The 16,126-nt window shown below is 41.0% G+C and overlaps 1 protein-coding gene and 1 long non-coding RNA gene across 2 annotated transcripts in view; both read left to right on the top strand.

The window, feature by feature from the left end:
- Nucleotides 1–15,973, top strand: part of ncanb (neurocan b) — a 149,599-nt gene extending 133,626 nt beyond the window's left edge. The window contains exons 15-16 of the mRNA XM_056378756.1: nucleotides 7,369–7,551; nucleotides 8,993–15,973. Coding sequence (XP_056234731.1) covers nucleotides 7,369–7,551; nucleotides 8,993–9,129 — 320 coding nt within the window. The 3' untranslated portion in view covers nucleotides 9,130–15,973. The remainder of the gene's footprint in view (nucleotides 1–7,368; nucleotides 7,552–8,992) is intronic.
- Nucleotides 2,393–3,723, top strand: LOC130171002 (uncharacterized). The gene is made up of 2 exons (XR_008828063.1): nucleotides 2,393–2,659; nucleotides 3,153–3,723. It is a non-coding gene; the product is annotated as an uncharacterized LOC130171002 (long non-coding RNA).
- Nucleotides 15,974–16,126: the final 153 nt, after the last annotated feature.

Genomic DNA, 16,126 nt, shown 5'->3' with positions numbered 1-16,126 from the left:
ATAACATCATTTATAGATGACTGCAGCAACAGAGATGAGCGCACACCTTCCGCAACATGTTTTGGAGGGATTGTACAAAATATCATCATCATGATGAATAATATATGAGCTGAAATAATATGTGTAATTCACAATAGGGTAGTTTAAGTGGGTTATTTGCATCAGATTTGAATATTTGACAGGATGCTACTCTACTTTTTCTTTTCTTTTGCTTTCTTTTGTCTGTTTTTGCATTTGTCAGTGATGCAAAAAAAGAAGAAAACGTTGACATTTATTTTATTTGCCATCACTTTTCATCCAATTTCAATTGTCTAAGATACTTTATTCTCCTCATCATATGATTTCTCTGATGTACCAGCAGCAGAATCCCCTCCGGTCTCCTTTGTTTCCAGCCAGTTTCTTATTATTTCATCCCCGTTTTTATATTTACAAATGATTAATAAACTGGATTGTTCTTGCCTTAATTGCTACAGGTTCACACTTATAAAATGAATGTCAGACTCAAACTTAACTAAACTACTTTTCACTCAGAATGAGAGGGTAACAGTATCTTCTCTTCTCTGTAAAAAAACAAAAAATCTGCTGTATATAGTGGAATAAAAATCCTAGAAAGCAACACAAAGAGTGAAATGTTCAAGTATTACAGGACAAATATAGCCTCAGCTTAGTCTGTCACAAAAATGTACAAGGTGTAAAAATGATGTCTTGTTTTATACGGTGATTTTGTGTAGAAGTAGCCATATTGTTACCTGCACGTTATGTAATGTCAACCAGGTTGTTGTTGGTTATTTGTAGGTAATTTAGCATATTATTTCTTTAACCTGTGACATACAACAAGAACAAATATTTAGCTAGTTTTTTTACCTGACAAAAAAACATTACATTAACGCTACTTAAAGTCTTGAGCAAAGAAACATGAGCCTTTTTAAGATCTGGTAAAATTATATATTTAAAAAAAAAAAAAAAGGCCATTAACAGAATCAACTCACCTCTCATCTGGGGATGCTAATCTGTTCCTATTGACTCACAGATCTGGGATCACAATTAGACCCTTCTCGTGAAGAACAGTTGCTTTATAAACATTTCTTATTCATCACTTTAAACAAAGAACTTTTTTTTACTCCTAAATTGACTCTTTAGCGTTTAAAGAATTCTGATAAATATAGATTTATCCAAATAAATTCCACCTCGATCAGGACATGAATGATGATGGTAGATGAGGATATGAGTCAGCTAATAACCAGCTCATTTCTATCTTTACTGGCTTGGTTTAAGTTTTACACAGAGAGCGGAGAGAATAAAATAAGGGAGAGAGAGACGTAACAAAGATCCCCGTCTGCAATTCAATGAATGAATGTTGCAGGTTTTGGTTGATATCTTAACCCCTGAGCTACAGGACAATCCCTGCTTGGTGTTTTGAACTTGAATTCCTTAGAACTAAGTAGAATAGTTTCCCTTATCATCCTTCTTCATCGCTGAATGTTGCATGAGCCTTAATGTCAAAGCCTCAGAGGCCTTACTGATGGTCATTGTGTTAATCTAAGCAAATTATTTCTGCTTTACCAGATGGTTTGTCATCAGGGGCCACACGTGTAGAGAACGTACTTCTAAAGCCTCAAGCGACGAGCATGTCTCCCTGAAACATCCTGTTCTATTCTTGTATGAAAGGAAAGGTATTTCCCTCACAAGCAAGGTGTTGCACCACCCCTGATGCACACTGTCACAAGTCCCCAGCATCCTGCCCACCTCTGACCTTAATCAGTCAGTTACAATTACCAGCATCGTTTCATCTTCCCCCACGCTTCCCCGTCAGCCTCTTTTTCACTCTAAGTAACCCCATGTACTTATCAGTGGAGTTTGTCAGCTCCATGCTGAGCATTCTCCGCCTGATTTCTAATGCTCACTGCTCATGTGATCTGTTTGTCTGCTCATCAGCCGCCCCTGGGACTGATGAAGTGATAGCAGCAGCATGCAAGCCTATCGGACACCTTAATCAGCCGTCCTAGGGCCAGTGAGAGTGACGTGTCGTGCAGATGATATTTTTTTTCCTATCATGCATCTGACGAGACGATTGTCAGATGCCGGGGGAAAAGAGCCAGACTCATAATGTGTATTATTTGTACAGACCACTCACACAAGCCTCAAGTCACCAATCACAAGTATATTGAACCGTGTTAAACCTGCTGATTTTTCATCAACCCTGATTTTCCACGTTTCATTTTTTTTTTAAATGTGTGTAAAAACTGTGTAAAAACCATTGACTGATTCCTCCAACTGATGCACTTTGCTGCTTTCATGTTCTGTTGTACAAATATTTTCACATCATTAAAACATGGTATAAAGGCCAATCAAGGGACAGAATTTTCCCAAATAAGAATGTACACAGTGAACTTTGTCACCTGGAGTTACTTTCATGTTGATGAGAAAAACATTTTGCCGGATTAAATACAGGCGCTTCAACATGCAGAAGCAGTATATGATTGCTGGATCAACATTGTATAAGGACAGATAAAGAAAAATGATTTTATTTAATAGAAAACAGTGGCACAGATCAAGATTTGCTTTTACATTTGGATTATAGTGAAGAGAGAGTCACGTAGTCTTCTGCCTCTGAGCTGCACCAGCAAGGAGGAGAGAGAGTTTACCCCCAACAGGACATGTAAGTATTATGAAATTATTCCACGATTTTGATGGGTTATTATGTTCAAAGAGAGGAAATCAAATTTTGCATGACATTCTCAGCATGCTCTCCAAACGCTTTGGGAAATGATAGGCTGTTGTCAGTGCCTTTAGTAGTTGATGTGTCCATTGGTGTGTTATGCAATCATTGTGGAATACACATAACCCTGCCATTTCTGAAGTGTATTTTCACATAACGTTGAAAAGCTATTTTTACTTCTGTATGAATTACCGAACTAGCTAGAGTGCATGTCTGCAGTAGTGTGTGTCTGCACACAGAGCTGTGTGTCAGTGTTGTACATTAGCCACTCAGTTTAGCTCTGACATGTTTGCTCAAAGGAGACATGGGGGGAAAAGATAGGTTGACCTGGGCGTGGGGAAACCATAAGGGAAGGAGGGAATACGTGTGTTTGCGTTGAAAAAGTACAAATATTTTCATGTTATAATAACCCATATTTTTGTTTGTTTGTTAGAGCTGATGATGAATCTGGCCTGTCATAGAAAGGAAGGAAGGCAAGGAGACGATGTAGGCCCTCTTCACCAGTCCCACATGAGCGACCACAGTCACTCCCACATGACTTTATCATTCTGTAGACATTTGTTATCATTTCATAGACATTGCTGCCACAGAGATTTACATTCTCCAGAGGGAGGTGTGTGCAGGAGCACAGCAGAAGTCAGTGACCTGCCACCAGACTTCCAAGGAGCTGCTCCTTTACTACACTACACTGTTCACCAGCTGAAAGACGAGCTGTCCGTCTTTCAACACGTTTGCAGCTAAAATAGTGACTCATTACGTGAACATAAATGTTAACTTGCCCGACACAGATGTAAGTTGTTGCATTAAAGGAAGAAATATACTTGCTCTTGAGAGTTAGATGAAGAGGCCAATGTTACGCTCGTGTGTGTGTTAAGTGCAGTGTCTAGCTCGGTGACAGCATAGATTGAAAGCAAGGAGAAACAGCAATGACCATTTTAAATGTCTGGTGTGAAAAGAGGCCTGTTGGATTGCTTTGGTTCAAATAAAGTTTAAATGAAATCTTACATCAGATGTTGTTTTTCTCTTTATTAGTTTTCTCTTTATGTTAATATTATTTACTTCTCTTTTTGTTAGTTGAGTTTTAGCAGAGTGCTGTGGGGATGTACACCACTTGATAATGCAAGAAAAGACCAGGAAAATTAAAAACATAAAGGGAAGGTTTGGACAATAGCTGCTTCCTAAGCCATGTAGTATTTTCCCACTGCGTTTCATACAACGATTTAAAACATCACCATTGTCTGCCTTCCTATCTGTTAGTTGGTCTAAGCGGCTGTCACTGGCACCTCAGCAAACAGACACTCAAACAACTGCTGCAGTTCGTTTTTTTTTTTATAAACAACACACCATTTGTCTGCATTTACTGTTTCCATGTGAGACTCACTCCCAGTGGGGTTTCAGTGAGAATGCTCACACACTTTGATGTCTCTCTGTACTAACCTGATTGCTAGTAGGTGTGGGGATGCTTTGAGGCCATGGAGAAGTGTTGGGAGGAACCAGCATCTTACCGTCTGCAGCTCTCCCCATGCCTCTAACTCACAGGACTACCCCCTGCCACTCAGACACAGGCGCACAGTGACAGTTGTTTCTAGAGTATACTTATATATTTGCACCTCCATGGTCTTGTTCATCAAAGCTGTGCTCCAGACACTTTTGATGAGTGTCCTTATGCTTGCGAATTTTAGTATTTGTGTAAGTCTGACTGTGAGCGTGTGTGTGTGTGTGGCTATTGCAAGTGTGTCTCAACTGTGCAAACACTGAATGACCTTACCTACTACTGCAATATGTGGTCTGGACCTGATGGCTCTTATAGGTCCCGTACACTTTACACTTTTACGTTGTTTTATTTGAAGTCTTTATATCCGTAAGAAGATATATTTGTGGTTTTAAGAACCAAAAACCATCTCAATGTAGTCTCTCTCAGGCTTCTGTCTGGAGCTCTAACGACAACAGGTCGGTGAGCCAATCAGAAGAGAGGCTCTGAACCTCTTTCCTGATTGGCTGACTGTTTTCTGAGTGATCGAATAAAAAATATAAAAGATTTCAGGTAAAACACTCAGAGAAACGAAATCCTGCGAGGCTGGATGGTGGGTCCAGGTGGGTGTTGCTTGGGGCATGGCTGAGGGCGGTGACTGTTTTGTTGTGACATCACAAAGTCACTGAAGTCCTGACGGCTCGTTTTATGGCTCACAGTTTCCGAATACATGCTGTGTGCATTTCTCTGTGGACTGAGCGCTTTGATACTTTCACAGTATTAATACAGAACCTAGACCTGCTTTATAGACAACCGTGAAGACAACAATGACACATTATAACCTTATAGAGCGCTTATGGCAAATGTGTTAGCAAAAATATTCATCAGATAGAGAGGAATATTAGCATTCATTTTGGAGTTGTTTTTATGGCCATCCAATGAATGTGAGTCTAATATTAAAACAACGCTGATGAGAGCAGTGAGCCACCTTTCACGTTACACTTTCATCCATTAGTATAACCACCATCTTTAGCGAACTGGGAATTCAAAATCTTCCTGTGCATAGAAGGAAATCACAGGAGGAGAGAGTGTAGAAGGTATAAACATATATTTAAGCTCATCTCATCATGTAGGAAAACTTATTGTCTGACAGTGCGTGTGACTCATCTGCTATCAGAGAAATGTCAGTAGCAGGTAAATGATGAGCGGTTTACAACACCAAAAATCCATACTTGTATTTCAAGGATTTAAGTCCCAGCTTAAAAGACTGAGAAGTGGCTTTAGAAAATTTTGGAAAGCACACTTTTATGGGTTTTTCAAGAAACCATGGTCCTGTCTTGGTCACAGCCCTGCACAGCCTTCAGGCTTTATTCTGCAAAAGACCTTTCTGACTTAAAGCGTCATAAAATCATGGCTCCTTTTTCTGAGATTAGTGACATTTTCTTTAATCCCTACTCCAATATGTTCTGACTTTGCTTGCCCCCACTGTGAGAAATCATTCAACGTTGTTGATAGGTGAGGGCTAATGGAAAATTACCTTTTAGCCTTCCATTTGTGTTAAGTCGGGCGTCGTCTCAAGTGAGGAGAGAAGTGCTTATTGCCCCCTCTCTTCCACAACACATTAAACTGTAAATGTGGCATTAAACCTTTCACCATAGCTAATGACATTGCTTTCCCTTATTAAGAATTTAAGAGGTATTAGGACAAGGACAAGGGAATTAAGAGGGACTGTAAACATGTTCTGATTGCTGACCGCATTTAGCATTGAAGTTTGTAAATCACATTCAAGGATTCAAGGATGGGATCAGTGGTTTTGGTGTCTTCAAAAAGGCACCTTTGAGAGGGGCAGCATGAAAGTTTTTCCCCTTCAGTTTCCACCATGGGTGTAAAATTTGGGTTGGACAGTAGGGACATGTCCCTACCAATGACAAGGTGTCTGTGGTCTCTTTGTGATCCTCAACAGCTCCATAGATGATAGTATTCAGTGACTTACCTCCTCTAACTGAGTTTGCCAACAACATGCCGCAGTATCTGCACCTCTACGCTCCGGCTTTCAAAGTGCTGCAACACATCCTCTTCTAGAATAGTGGTCTTTATCTATAGTAGTAGATGTGTTCCACCTCAGAGGCTGCATTATCTTAAGGATGCAGCACACAGCCGTGTGTCCTCCAGACAGTCAAGGTTTTGGTTAGACCTACTGTAAAGTAAAATACATGAAAAGAAACATGCCGTTCATCGTCCTCATAATGCCTTTTGAATTAAATTTCAACTTTTCTTTTCTTTTTTGATTATTCCCAAAGTTATTTTACGAGTTGATGAAAGAAAAACTCAGTGTTACAATGCTGTCTAGTTCTCAGTTGAAAATCTTCTTACCAGCACATTGAATATGCAACAACTTCTTCCACCTCTAACCATTTAATGACAGGTTCAGCAGCTGTGTAATGACTCATGACAGCTTTTTAGTCTACCTAGCTAATCTTAAGTCAAAAACTATAATGAATGAAATGGAAATTCAAGGTGGTGACTTAAAACTCTAAACCTTGACATGATTGTGCTGCATATCAGCTCAGGCGCCTGGGCCTCAGCTGTATGACTGCCATCTATAGGGATTCCCAGAGTAACTACACATTCACCTGCTGTCTCCATCGCGGGGACATTGACACCCTCTGACAGGCGAGTTACAAAGTCTGTGAAGTCGTCGGAGTGCTGCCCTGAGGCTTGTCCGTCTTGTGTCAGTCCTCTCTCCATCTCAGCTTGTGTAAACTGATGTTTTTGATGTGTAAACTGATTTTTCTGATTCGGCCTCTAGTCTTTGAAGTAAAAGTCTAAAACGCTGTGTTACTTTGACAGCCGCCTACTCACTCACAGACTTGGACAGATACATTGTCCTGCAGATATTAAATCCACATTTTGATGCTTGTGTTGTGACTGTTTTTCAAAGATAAGCTTGAGCCAAGATATTGTCCTGCAGTGTATCTCTCCTTAAATAGGGATACACATTTAAAGTAGATCCGGGACACTGAAATGTTTTGATGCTCACTGATAAGGGGAATCCAGCTAAAAGTCATTATCATGTATGGACTTTCTTTATTAATTATGTACTAATCACTCAGAAGGACATTTAAATAAACCGAAATGAACAACCTGATTAATATTCAGTATTTCTATGTCCCTACAGTGCTTTGCGGAGCCCCTCCCTCTGTGGATAATGCCTTCCTGATTGGTCGCAAGCGTTCCCACTATGACATCCATTCTGTAGTGCGCTACCAGTGTGTCGATGGCTTCCTGCAACGCCACGTGCCCACTGCTAAGTGTCGTGCCAACGGCAAGTGGGATCGACCTAAAATCATCTGCATAAAATGTAAGTTTTACATGACAGGATTTTCACAGAGCAGGAGCGCAGACAACAAGACTTAAAGCAGTATTTCCATTTGTTAGGTCATTTTCACGTTTACATTTTTCTTATATTTAGCATGCACACCACCATAGGTCTGCAAGACCGAGCCTCCTACATTAACTGCCCTCGGGAGCTGCTGTCACCATGTGCATTCAGGCTTCCCATTCCTGCTCTCATTATTAATAATTGCAAGCAAAAATATAACTGTGGTTGCAGACTGAATAAATCCCCTGGGCTTACTTAGAAGTGGTAAGGTCTCCTTTGAAGTGTTTCATGCTTGAGGTGGGATTTTTTATTTTTTTTTTTTTTTTTTTTTTTTAAGAGTTTTTCAGACAATGTTTTTGCAGTGGTTGACCGACCATGGAAGACAAAAGCTGTGTGCTAAAAGCTTTAAATGTTCAACCAAAGTGAAATATGACTTTTATACCCCATATCATGTAAGAGCTTCTGGGCACATGGAATAAAACACTGCTGCAAATACTCGCATATCTGCTCAGAGGGTTTTTTTTTTTTTTTTTTACATGGAGTGAAATGATGACATTACAGTGTCATCGCAGAAGCTATCTCTTATTTTAGCACAGTGTAGCATCTAAAATCAGCAATAAGATTCTTTTATTATGCAACTGTCACACACCTTATCTCCCCTGAGCTTTAAAATAGACTTATAATAAATGTTTTTTCTTAAAATGATGTTATAGGAATCACTCTGACTGACAGACAGAATAGATGTCATAACTTTTCAGCATAATTTCTTGCTTCTTCAGAGATATGAAGGGTTGATATATATATAAATATTCAACAAGCTGAGCCTTGTATTTCATTTTTGCTCTGCTCACAATGTGACAGTAATGATGAAATACTGAAATAATGTAGCTTCTGTTCAAAGTGATAAAGATTCCTTTGCTTATGACTCTTTATCTTTGGACAGAGTTGTTTTTATGGCTCAGAGTTATGGCGTCGTTATCATTCATTGCAGACGACATTTCTTTGTTGGCAAAATCCAGGAAGGGACAGAGTAACCTAATTTGGCAGCACACCCCAGGAATGAGCTTACACTGAGGCTGTGAGTGGGTGGCTAGCTCAGTGTGCTCTTGCTGAAGGCTCCCAGTCAACTGGATGTGAGATAAAACAGATTCCCTCAGTGTGGTGGAAACAGTTAAATCATCTTCAGAGAACATGTGGATTTGACCTTCCTGCTTTTTGATCTGTTTTCCCTCACGTCTCACCTGGTTTCGCCTCCCTCCGAGTATCACTCTAAATGCTTCTCAGTTTCTCTGCTTCATCAGTTTCATCTCTCCCACCTTTCACTTTCATCTTATTCCATCTCCGACTTACTGCTTTAATAAATTCTCTGCCCTTTCTTTAATTTCACTGTCTCTTCCTTACGCTCTGTTTGCTCCACCAGCCCGGCGAGCCCACCGTTACCGGCGCCACCACCATAAGGGCAGGAGGGAGCGCAGGAAGCACAAGAGGCACGGCCACAGAGAGGGAGGCCACCACGGAGGAGAGCCGGGTCAGGGCCACAACCACGGCCACTTCTGAACCAAAACAAAAAAACATCCCCTTTCCTTTTCTCCTCTGCTGCTAACTGCAGTTTGCCTGTCTCCCTGTCATCCACATTTCCCCAAACACTACTTCACAACCTTACAGCCCAAAACTCTCTGCCCAAAACCCTGCCCTCCCCCCTCCCCCCCTGCACTGCCCTGCCCTGCGTTGCCCTTCACTCTCCACCCCTGGCTCTCCGAGTCAGCCTGCATAATAGTCAATTCTGAGGCCTGCCAAAGTGCTGCCAGGCGTCACTGGGACAATGACAAATCCCTTTGTACTCTTTTTACTTTCCCTTCTCTGTTGTACTTTCTTGTCTTAACGTGTCTGTCTCTCACCCACCCTCCCAGGTGACCCAGTTACTCTCCCTTCGAGCTCAACAATGACCTGAAACATGGGGCTACGCTGACCTGTTTTTGAAAAAAAAAAAAAAAAAAAAACCTTTGAGATCCACAGCGAACATTCTTCAGAGAGAAGTGGTTTAGTACAAACTGTAAATAGGGACAACATCGCTGAAAATGCCGTATCAAAATCAAACGAGTCAAGGAAGATATGTTGTTGACTTGAGCCTTTTGTCTGTGGAACACACATTATTTTTTACAAATTGTGTTTATTTCTTGACTCTGCTGCTTTTGGTTTGCTCTTTGTAAGACATTGTACTTGACTTAAAGCGATATGGAGTTATTCTGAAATTGATTTTCTTTGAATCAGAGGCAGTTGTAATTGAATTATTTGATTGTTAGCGTTGTATCTTCTTGTCAGTGTAAGACAGTTATTTTAGATCAGATGCTAAACCCCCCCCCCCCCCCCCCCCCCCCCCAGAGGAAAATGGAAAAACACATTGCATCTCAGTTCAGTTCCATCACGTCTCATCACACATCACAGTTTTCAGAAATGTCGAACAATCTCAAACTGCTCTTGCTGTGTCGGCCATCCACACCTGTTGTTATCAAGGGTTAATCTGAACGTTTGATGTCAGCGCGTCTCAGCTCAGCACAGTATTCCCACATTTGCTTTGCTCTCGTCATTTTTTCTGCTGTGGGAATGTGTGCTGTGAATTAATCATGGGGATGTAGCAGGGTGAAGTTCTGTTTCTCCTTCATGTTGGAGTTTTACTTCTTTGGTCTGACGAGAAGAAATTATCCCATCCGCCAGACACGAGAGATACAGAGAGAGGTGGAGCAGGTTATCTATCAAGACTAGAGCCTCCTCATATGTCACGGCATAGCACAAGATAAGACAAGTCCATGCACAGAGTCAGGGTACACTGCAAAAAAAAAAAAAAAAAGTCATAGAAAATCTCAAAATGTTATGTTCAGCCTTCTAAAACCAATAAAATAGATTCTGCAGTCAGGGTGAAAAAAATCTTGCCTTTTCAAGTGTTTCGCATTGTGTCATTTAGTTTAGATTTTTTCACAAAAAGGAGTCGTCATATTGAAACAGGACAGAATAAGGCAGACACTTCATTAGTTTCCACAGTCCAGGTATTATTCTTGAAGAGACTGTCCTCGCCAGAGAAACACCTACTTTGGTCTTTTGTTCATTCACTGAAAATGACCATTTTTATGTGACTTCTTGCAGTTGTGCTAATAATGACATACTTGTCTTAATCGAGTAGTTTTATTTGCTTAAATCTAACCAGACCTTAACCATAATGTATTTTCCATGGCCACAGTCTTTCCCTGCCTTCATCGTACTGATTGGGACATCGGCTCAGCAAAATATCTACAATGGTCGTTCTGGATTACAATGGATTGCAGATTTGTTGTTCATGTATGAGGACATATTGTTCTTAAAACACGCTTAAAACCTAATCTCACACTAATGGTAGGTTACAGTGTTTTTCGCTTGTTAAAGAGAGTAAGAATTTAAAATTTAAACCTACATAAACTTTTTTTTTTGGGGGGGGGGGCTCCCATAACATTCACATATTACTACTTTATAAAGTTGTTATTGTTAACATGTTAATGCCAACTATTGACTTTGATGACCAACATTGTCTCTTCTTTTTAGCTCAGTTTTGGTCTCCACCAACCCAAGTTAAATGTCTGGATCATTAGCAGCTATATAATCCACTGTGTTTCCCAGGTAGTTACTAACTTGCCTTTTAGCTGAAAACAGCTGTTTGCGACAGCTGCAGCACTGATGAGAGTAGTGAAACTGAATCAAAACAGTAACGTTGCCCTAAAACCAAAACAATAAGATAAAACGTTTCATCGAGTTGGGGGGAAACTGCAGAGATGGGTGATGAGTTTTATGGGGTTTGTTACTACAAGCATTTCCTTTTCCATTGTGAACATAACATCGATTGCAGCAGCTTTAAATACTCGATTAAAAGATGTTGATTTTTTTGCAGTGTACAGTGCTTTGCTGCTATAACCGTCCTCTAAACCAGGATGGGTTGGACTTGTGATGGAGAACAGACATGATAGCTAGCAGCAGCTAATGCTGATGAGAGCTGGATCATGAATCAAAGGTGTGCACAGGGTATGAGGATGAATATGAGTCAGAGGAGACGGAGATGTTGAGCTCTTTCTCATCTCAGTGTGTGTTTCTGTGAGCTGTGCGTGTGTGTGTGTGTGTGCGTGTGTGTGTGCGTGTGTGCGTGTGTGTGTGTGTGCGTGTGTGCGTGTGTGTGTGTGTGTGTGTGTGCGTGCGTGTGTGTGTGTATGATTGAGGATGTTGACAGTGGCTGAGGTCCCAGAGGATGATGATAGAGAGGGTCAGCGGAGATTAAGGCTTCCCCATTTCTGGGGCAGACAGAGTCTCACAGAGCTCACAGCTGTTCACACCTGTGCTCGCTCCTGCCGTGTGTCCTGCTTTAAGAGGGGATTGAGATGGATAGAACAAGCGCTTTGCTCTCTTTTCTCTCCACTTTACTGCCAGGTTAAATTGCTGTTTTTTAAAGCTAGCACTTGAGGTTGGAGCTTCTGGGATTATGTCCCAAATACTGACTCTGGCACTTTTATCCTTGATGCTCTCCGTCATGTTCTGCTTTTTCCTTCACTGCCTCTTTTAGCACTTTTCATTTATCTTCCTCCTCACTTGATTTTCTTTTTACTGTCACTGTCTTTTTTACAAAAGAAAAATAGTGGAGGATAAGCACACCTAAATTTAGTTTAACGGGTTCTTTATTGGTGAAAGAATACACACAGTCTTTTCAGCAGCCTTTCAAACACCTTATAAAAAGAACACTAAAGCAGGATTGGGTTATATAAAGCCACACGAGGTAAAAAAACAAAAAAAAACAAAATCAATTCTGTGCACATTAATTCTCTGCCTTTGTCTCTTCTCACCTTGGCAATGACAACACTCCTCTGCACTAAGAAGAATAGTGAACCTACACCTCTGTATCAGTTTAATTAATCTACTGCATGCCTAATTAACAAGTTGCATTATCTTCAGAACCACAGAGCTGCCATGACAAGGGAAGGGTAAGGTTGACGGACAGCCAGTGGAAGGTTTAGGGTGACGGACAGGAGACTCAGAAGTGTCACAGCCGTCAAACCCCTGCCGTTTCATAGATGTCAGTCTGCCATGGGCCTTTTTTCTTTTTTTTTTTCTTTTCGGGAAAATGGATGACCACGGGAGGATGAATGAAAGGGCAGACAGAAGCCCCTTTCACAGTAATTCAAATCTGAGTTGATGCCCAGAGACAGTGTAATTATGGTTGTGTAAAAGTTCAGCTGTGTCAGAGGAGATGAAAACTTTATAAAAAATGATGAAGTGATAAGGAACTAAATTCAGACCAGAAAATGTGGACAAAATTAAATGAATTAAGACTACTTGTTGAACTGACATTTAATCTACTCTTCTGTCTTGTGTTGATACTTTTTCTCGCCTCTGCAGAGATTATTAGCTCTACCACAACAACACCACGCATTTATGTAAACCATCCATCCTTAATAAGTTGGTTTCAACTGATAATGTCCTGTTTTTGTGAAGTTTTAAAAGTTTAATAAAAAAGATCTGTTTGGTTTGTGATGGTGATATTCCCGCCTGGGCTGTGTGTGTTTGTGTGGTGTCTTGTCTCGGTATAGGGAACAGCTTGCTTCTGGCACATCCTCTGGAACTGGTCACTTTTTGCTATGTGCTTTTTGAAGGTGTTGGGCTCTCTCACAGCATCTGTCTCACAGTAACACCTTTAAGTATTGACTGCATAAATAAACAAACATTCTCTCGCACATTTTTCCCTTTTCACATTTCAAACACATTGACCCTGACTCTTAAAAGTGTCTGTCTCTCTTTGCTGTTTCCTCCCACCTTTTCATCTCCTCCTCTCACACACCGTCTCCCTTCCCCCTCGTTGGTCTTTGTAGTCGACGCCCTGAAGGCAGGCAGGCAGACAGTGTTGAAGCCTTATAATTGTGAGTCTTAATTTCTCTTAGTTATCTGAGCCGTCTCTTGGCTCAGCAGCGAGTATTACACTTGAGGCGAGAGCAGCGGGCGAAGCGTTGAACGTCTTGACAGCCAGCAGGCTTCTTCTCAGGCTGAGGCCACCTATCCTAATTGTGGCCCAGTCATCCCACTCGCTCACAGCTCAAGACTTTTGAGTTCAGCCGAGATGAGATAAGTGCGGGGATCGAAAGGGAGTGTGACCGCATCTCTGTGTGTTCGTAGCTGTTACTGTTTGATTGCACTCTGTCTAAACAGCACCGGCGGGAGCTCAGCTTGCTTAAATTTGTTTTATATGTTGTGAGGAAGTGTGAGTGTGGTTGAATCAGCGTGACAGAAAGGATGTGAACAAGTCAGAGGAAATCGACTTTGGGTGTGCTTGTGTCTCAGCGGGTGGGTGCAAGAGCATTCATAAATACTAATACATTTTTTAAACACAAAAAAACATAACACAACCAGGAACAACTAAAAAATATGAGAGGTAAGAGGGAGAAAGATGAAATTGGACTGTAGAACTCTCATCTAAAATCCAAGCATGAAGTTATATATAATAGAACAAAAAAAATAAAAAAAAATTAGACCTCCGCAGAGTTGAAAACAAGTACCTGCGAGGCATAGAAATGAATCCAGGTATCACAAGTTCACTAAGCACTGCCCCCTCACTTATTGTTGCTGTCGGAGTTTGGAAGCAGAGCCCTGTAAAGACATGACATCATGATAAAAGACTGAGGGGAAAGCTACAAAACCTGAGCACAAAAGCTGCATTCTCACCAGCTGATGAATGTGCAAAGAAAGAAACAGTATTGTTGTTGTACTGCAGAGCTGAGCCAGTTGAACATGTTAATAATTGCAGCTAGAATTTGAGCCGATAAACACACTATTCAATCCATTCTATACATGTAAGCGTATGTGTTTTCGATTATGGGAAGGCTAAGAGGAAAAACAGAACTCTCCAAACCCTTTAAATGCAGAGTATCGCTCTCGTTATATCGCTGTGTACACCACTGTCATGTTGAGAAATCCAAAGCTTAACATGCCTGCCGTGCCTATAGTTAATGCTTGTTAAGATATAATTAGCCAGGGGACAATTATGGATCGATCAATTAATAATATATATCTACAAGATGAGTGGGTTTTTAAGAGCTCTCCCTGCCCTGTTCATTTATTGTCAAGGGCAATAAGTGACGGGTGACTGTGTGTACAACGTGTGTGAGAGAACATGTCTCCCTGTGTGTGAGTCCATCTGCAAACACTGTGACAGAAAGCTGAGGATCTCCGTTTCCTACATGTACTGTAACAGCTGGGCCCACGACTGAACACCTGAGGCGCGTAAACGCAGCTCTCATCAGCAATGACAAACCTGATGAAAGTGGTAGAGGCCGTTGTCCTCAGTCGCACACAGACAGACTATTGATTTCACGATTAGGCTGTCTGTCTTGGGTTCCTATTAAGTCTGTCGATGGCATTGACGGCACAATAATGTCGACTGACCGCTGGATGTTTTTTCTAAATGGAAAACAGACTAGCATTGTTCACTGCACTCCTCTGTGTCCCTGAGAACTAGCAAGTTGTGTTCTCGTGTAGCTCACATATTGTCTCTGCATCATGTGCATCCTTGTCTTGTTTTTGTACTCTTACCTTCATCTCTTCGAAACTTTGAAAACTTTTCCTCCTGCAGGCTGCTGCATTGCTTCTTAACTGTTCAGTATCTAATGCATAGGTACACCCCTAGTGGTATTTGTATAACATTACGTCTCTGTCTGATATTTAGTTGAGACAATTTGTCATCGTCAAGAGAATGGCTGTATTCTGTTGGGATGGATGGATGGATGGATGGATGAATGGAGACATGTTACAGTGAGAGAGTGAGTAATGAATGACAATGCGGAGCAGAAACCAATGACAAACACTCCTTTTCTCCTCTGTGATGTAAATACTTTTCTTTTTTTTTCTAAATCCATTAAACTCTGGGTGTGTTTGTTGCTTAGCCTATCTGGACCATATTCATACAGCAAAACCCATCTCCCTCTTTCTGTTCCTCCCTCCTGCTCACACACACAAACACACACACACACACACACACACACACACACAGAGACTGCTGTTTTAAACTGCTGCATCAGAGAAACACAGGCACTCTAGTCAACACACACTCTGCAGGAGAGCTGGAAAGCGAGGTGATAGTTAACCATACAGACAAACATCACTTCTTTGGCTCTGTCCCCTGCGCAACACTCCAGTTTGTGGCAAGCTGTGTGTTCACATCGACTGTGAGCACAGACACAATGTAACTGCAACTGAGCCGATCTACAGCCGTGTGAATGTGGTCCACGACTATTTATCCATATTTATTGATGTATGTTCTTATTAATTCCAGTCCTGTCATTGTATTATATTCTTTACAAGACAAATGATCATTAAAGAAAACCCTTGTTTAGATCCGTTATCTGGCTTGACTGGAGTGGTTATTACTTCATTTAGTTCATTTAAAGCCAGTTATGTGTTTTTACAGCTGCCGTAGTCTCTTTTAAGAGGATTCAATATGATAATAATATTGACTTAATTTGAATGGTACTTTTCTTAAGTTCTTCAACAAACA

Source organism: Seriola aureovittata, chromosome 6, assembly GCF_021018895.1.
Source record: "Seriola aureovittata isolate HTS-2021-v1 ecotype China chromosome 6, ASM2101889v1, whole genome shotgun sequence".
Lineage (NCBI taxonomy): Eukaryota > Metazoa > Chordata > Actinopteri > Carangiformes > Carangidae > Seriola > Seriola aureovittata.
Note: the sequence above shows the minus strand (reverse complement) of the source record. Positions and strands in the feature narration are given on the sequence as shown.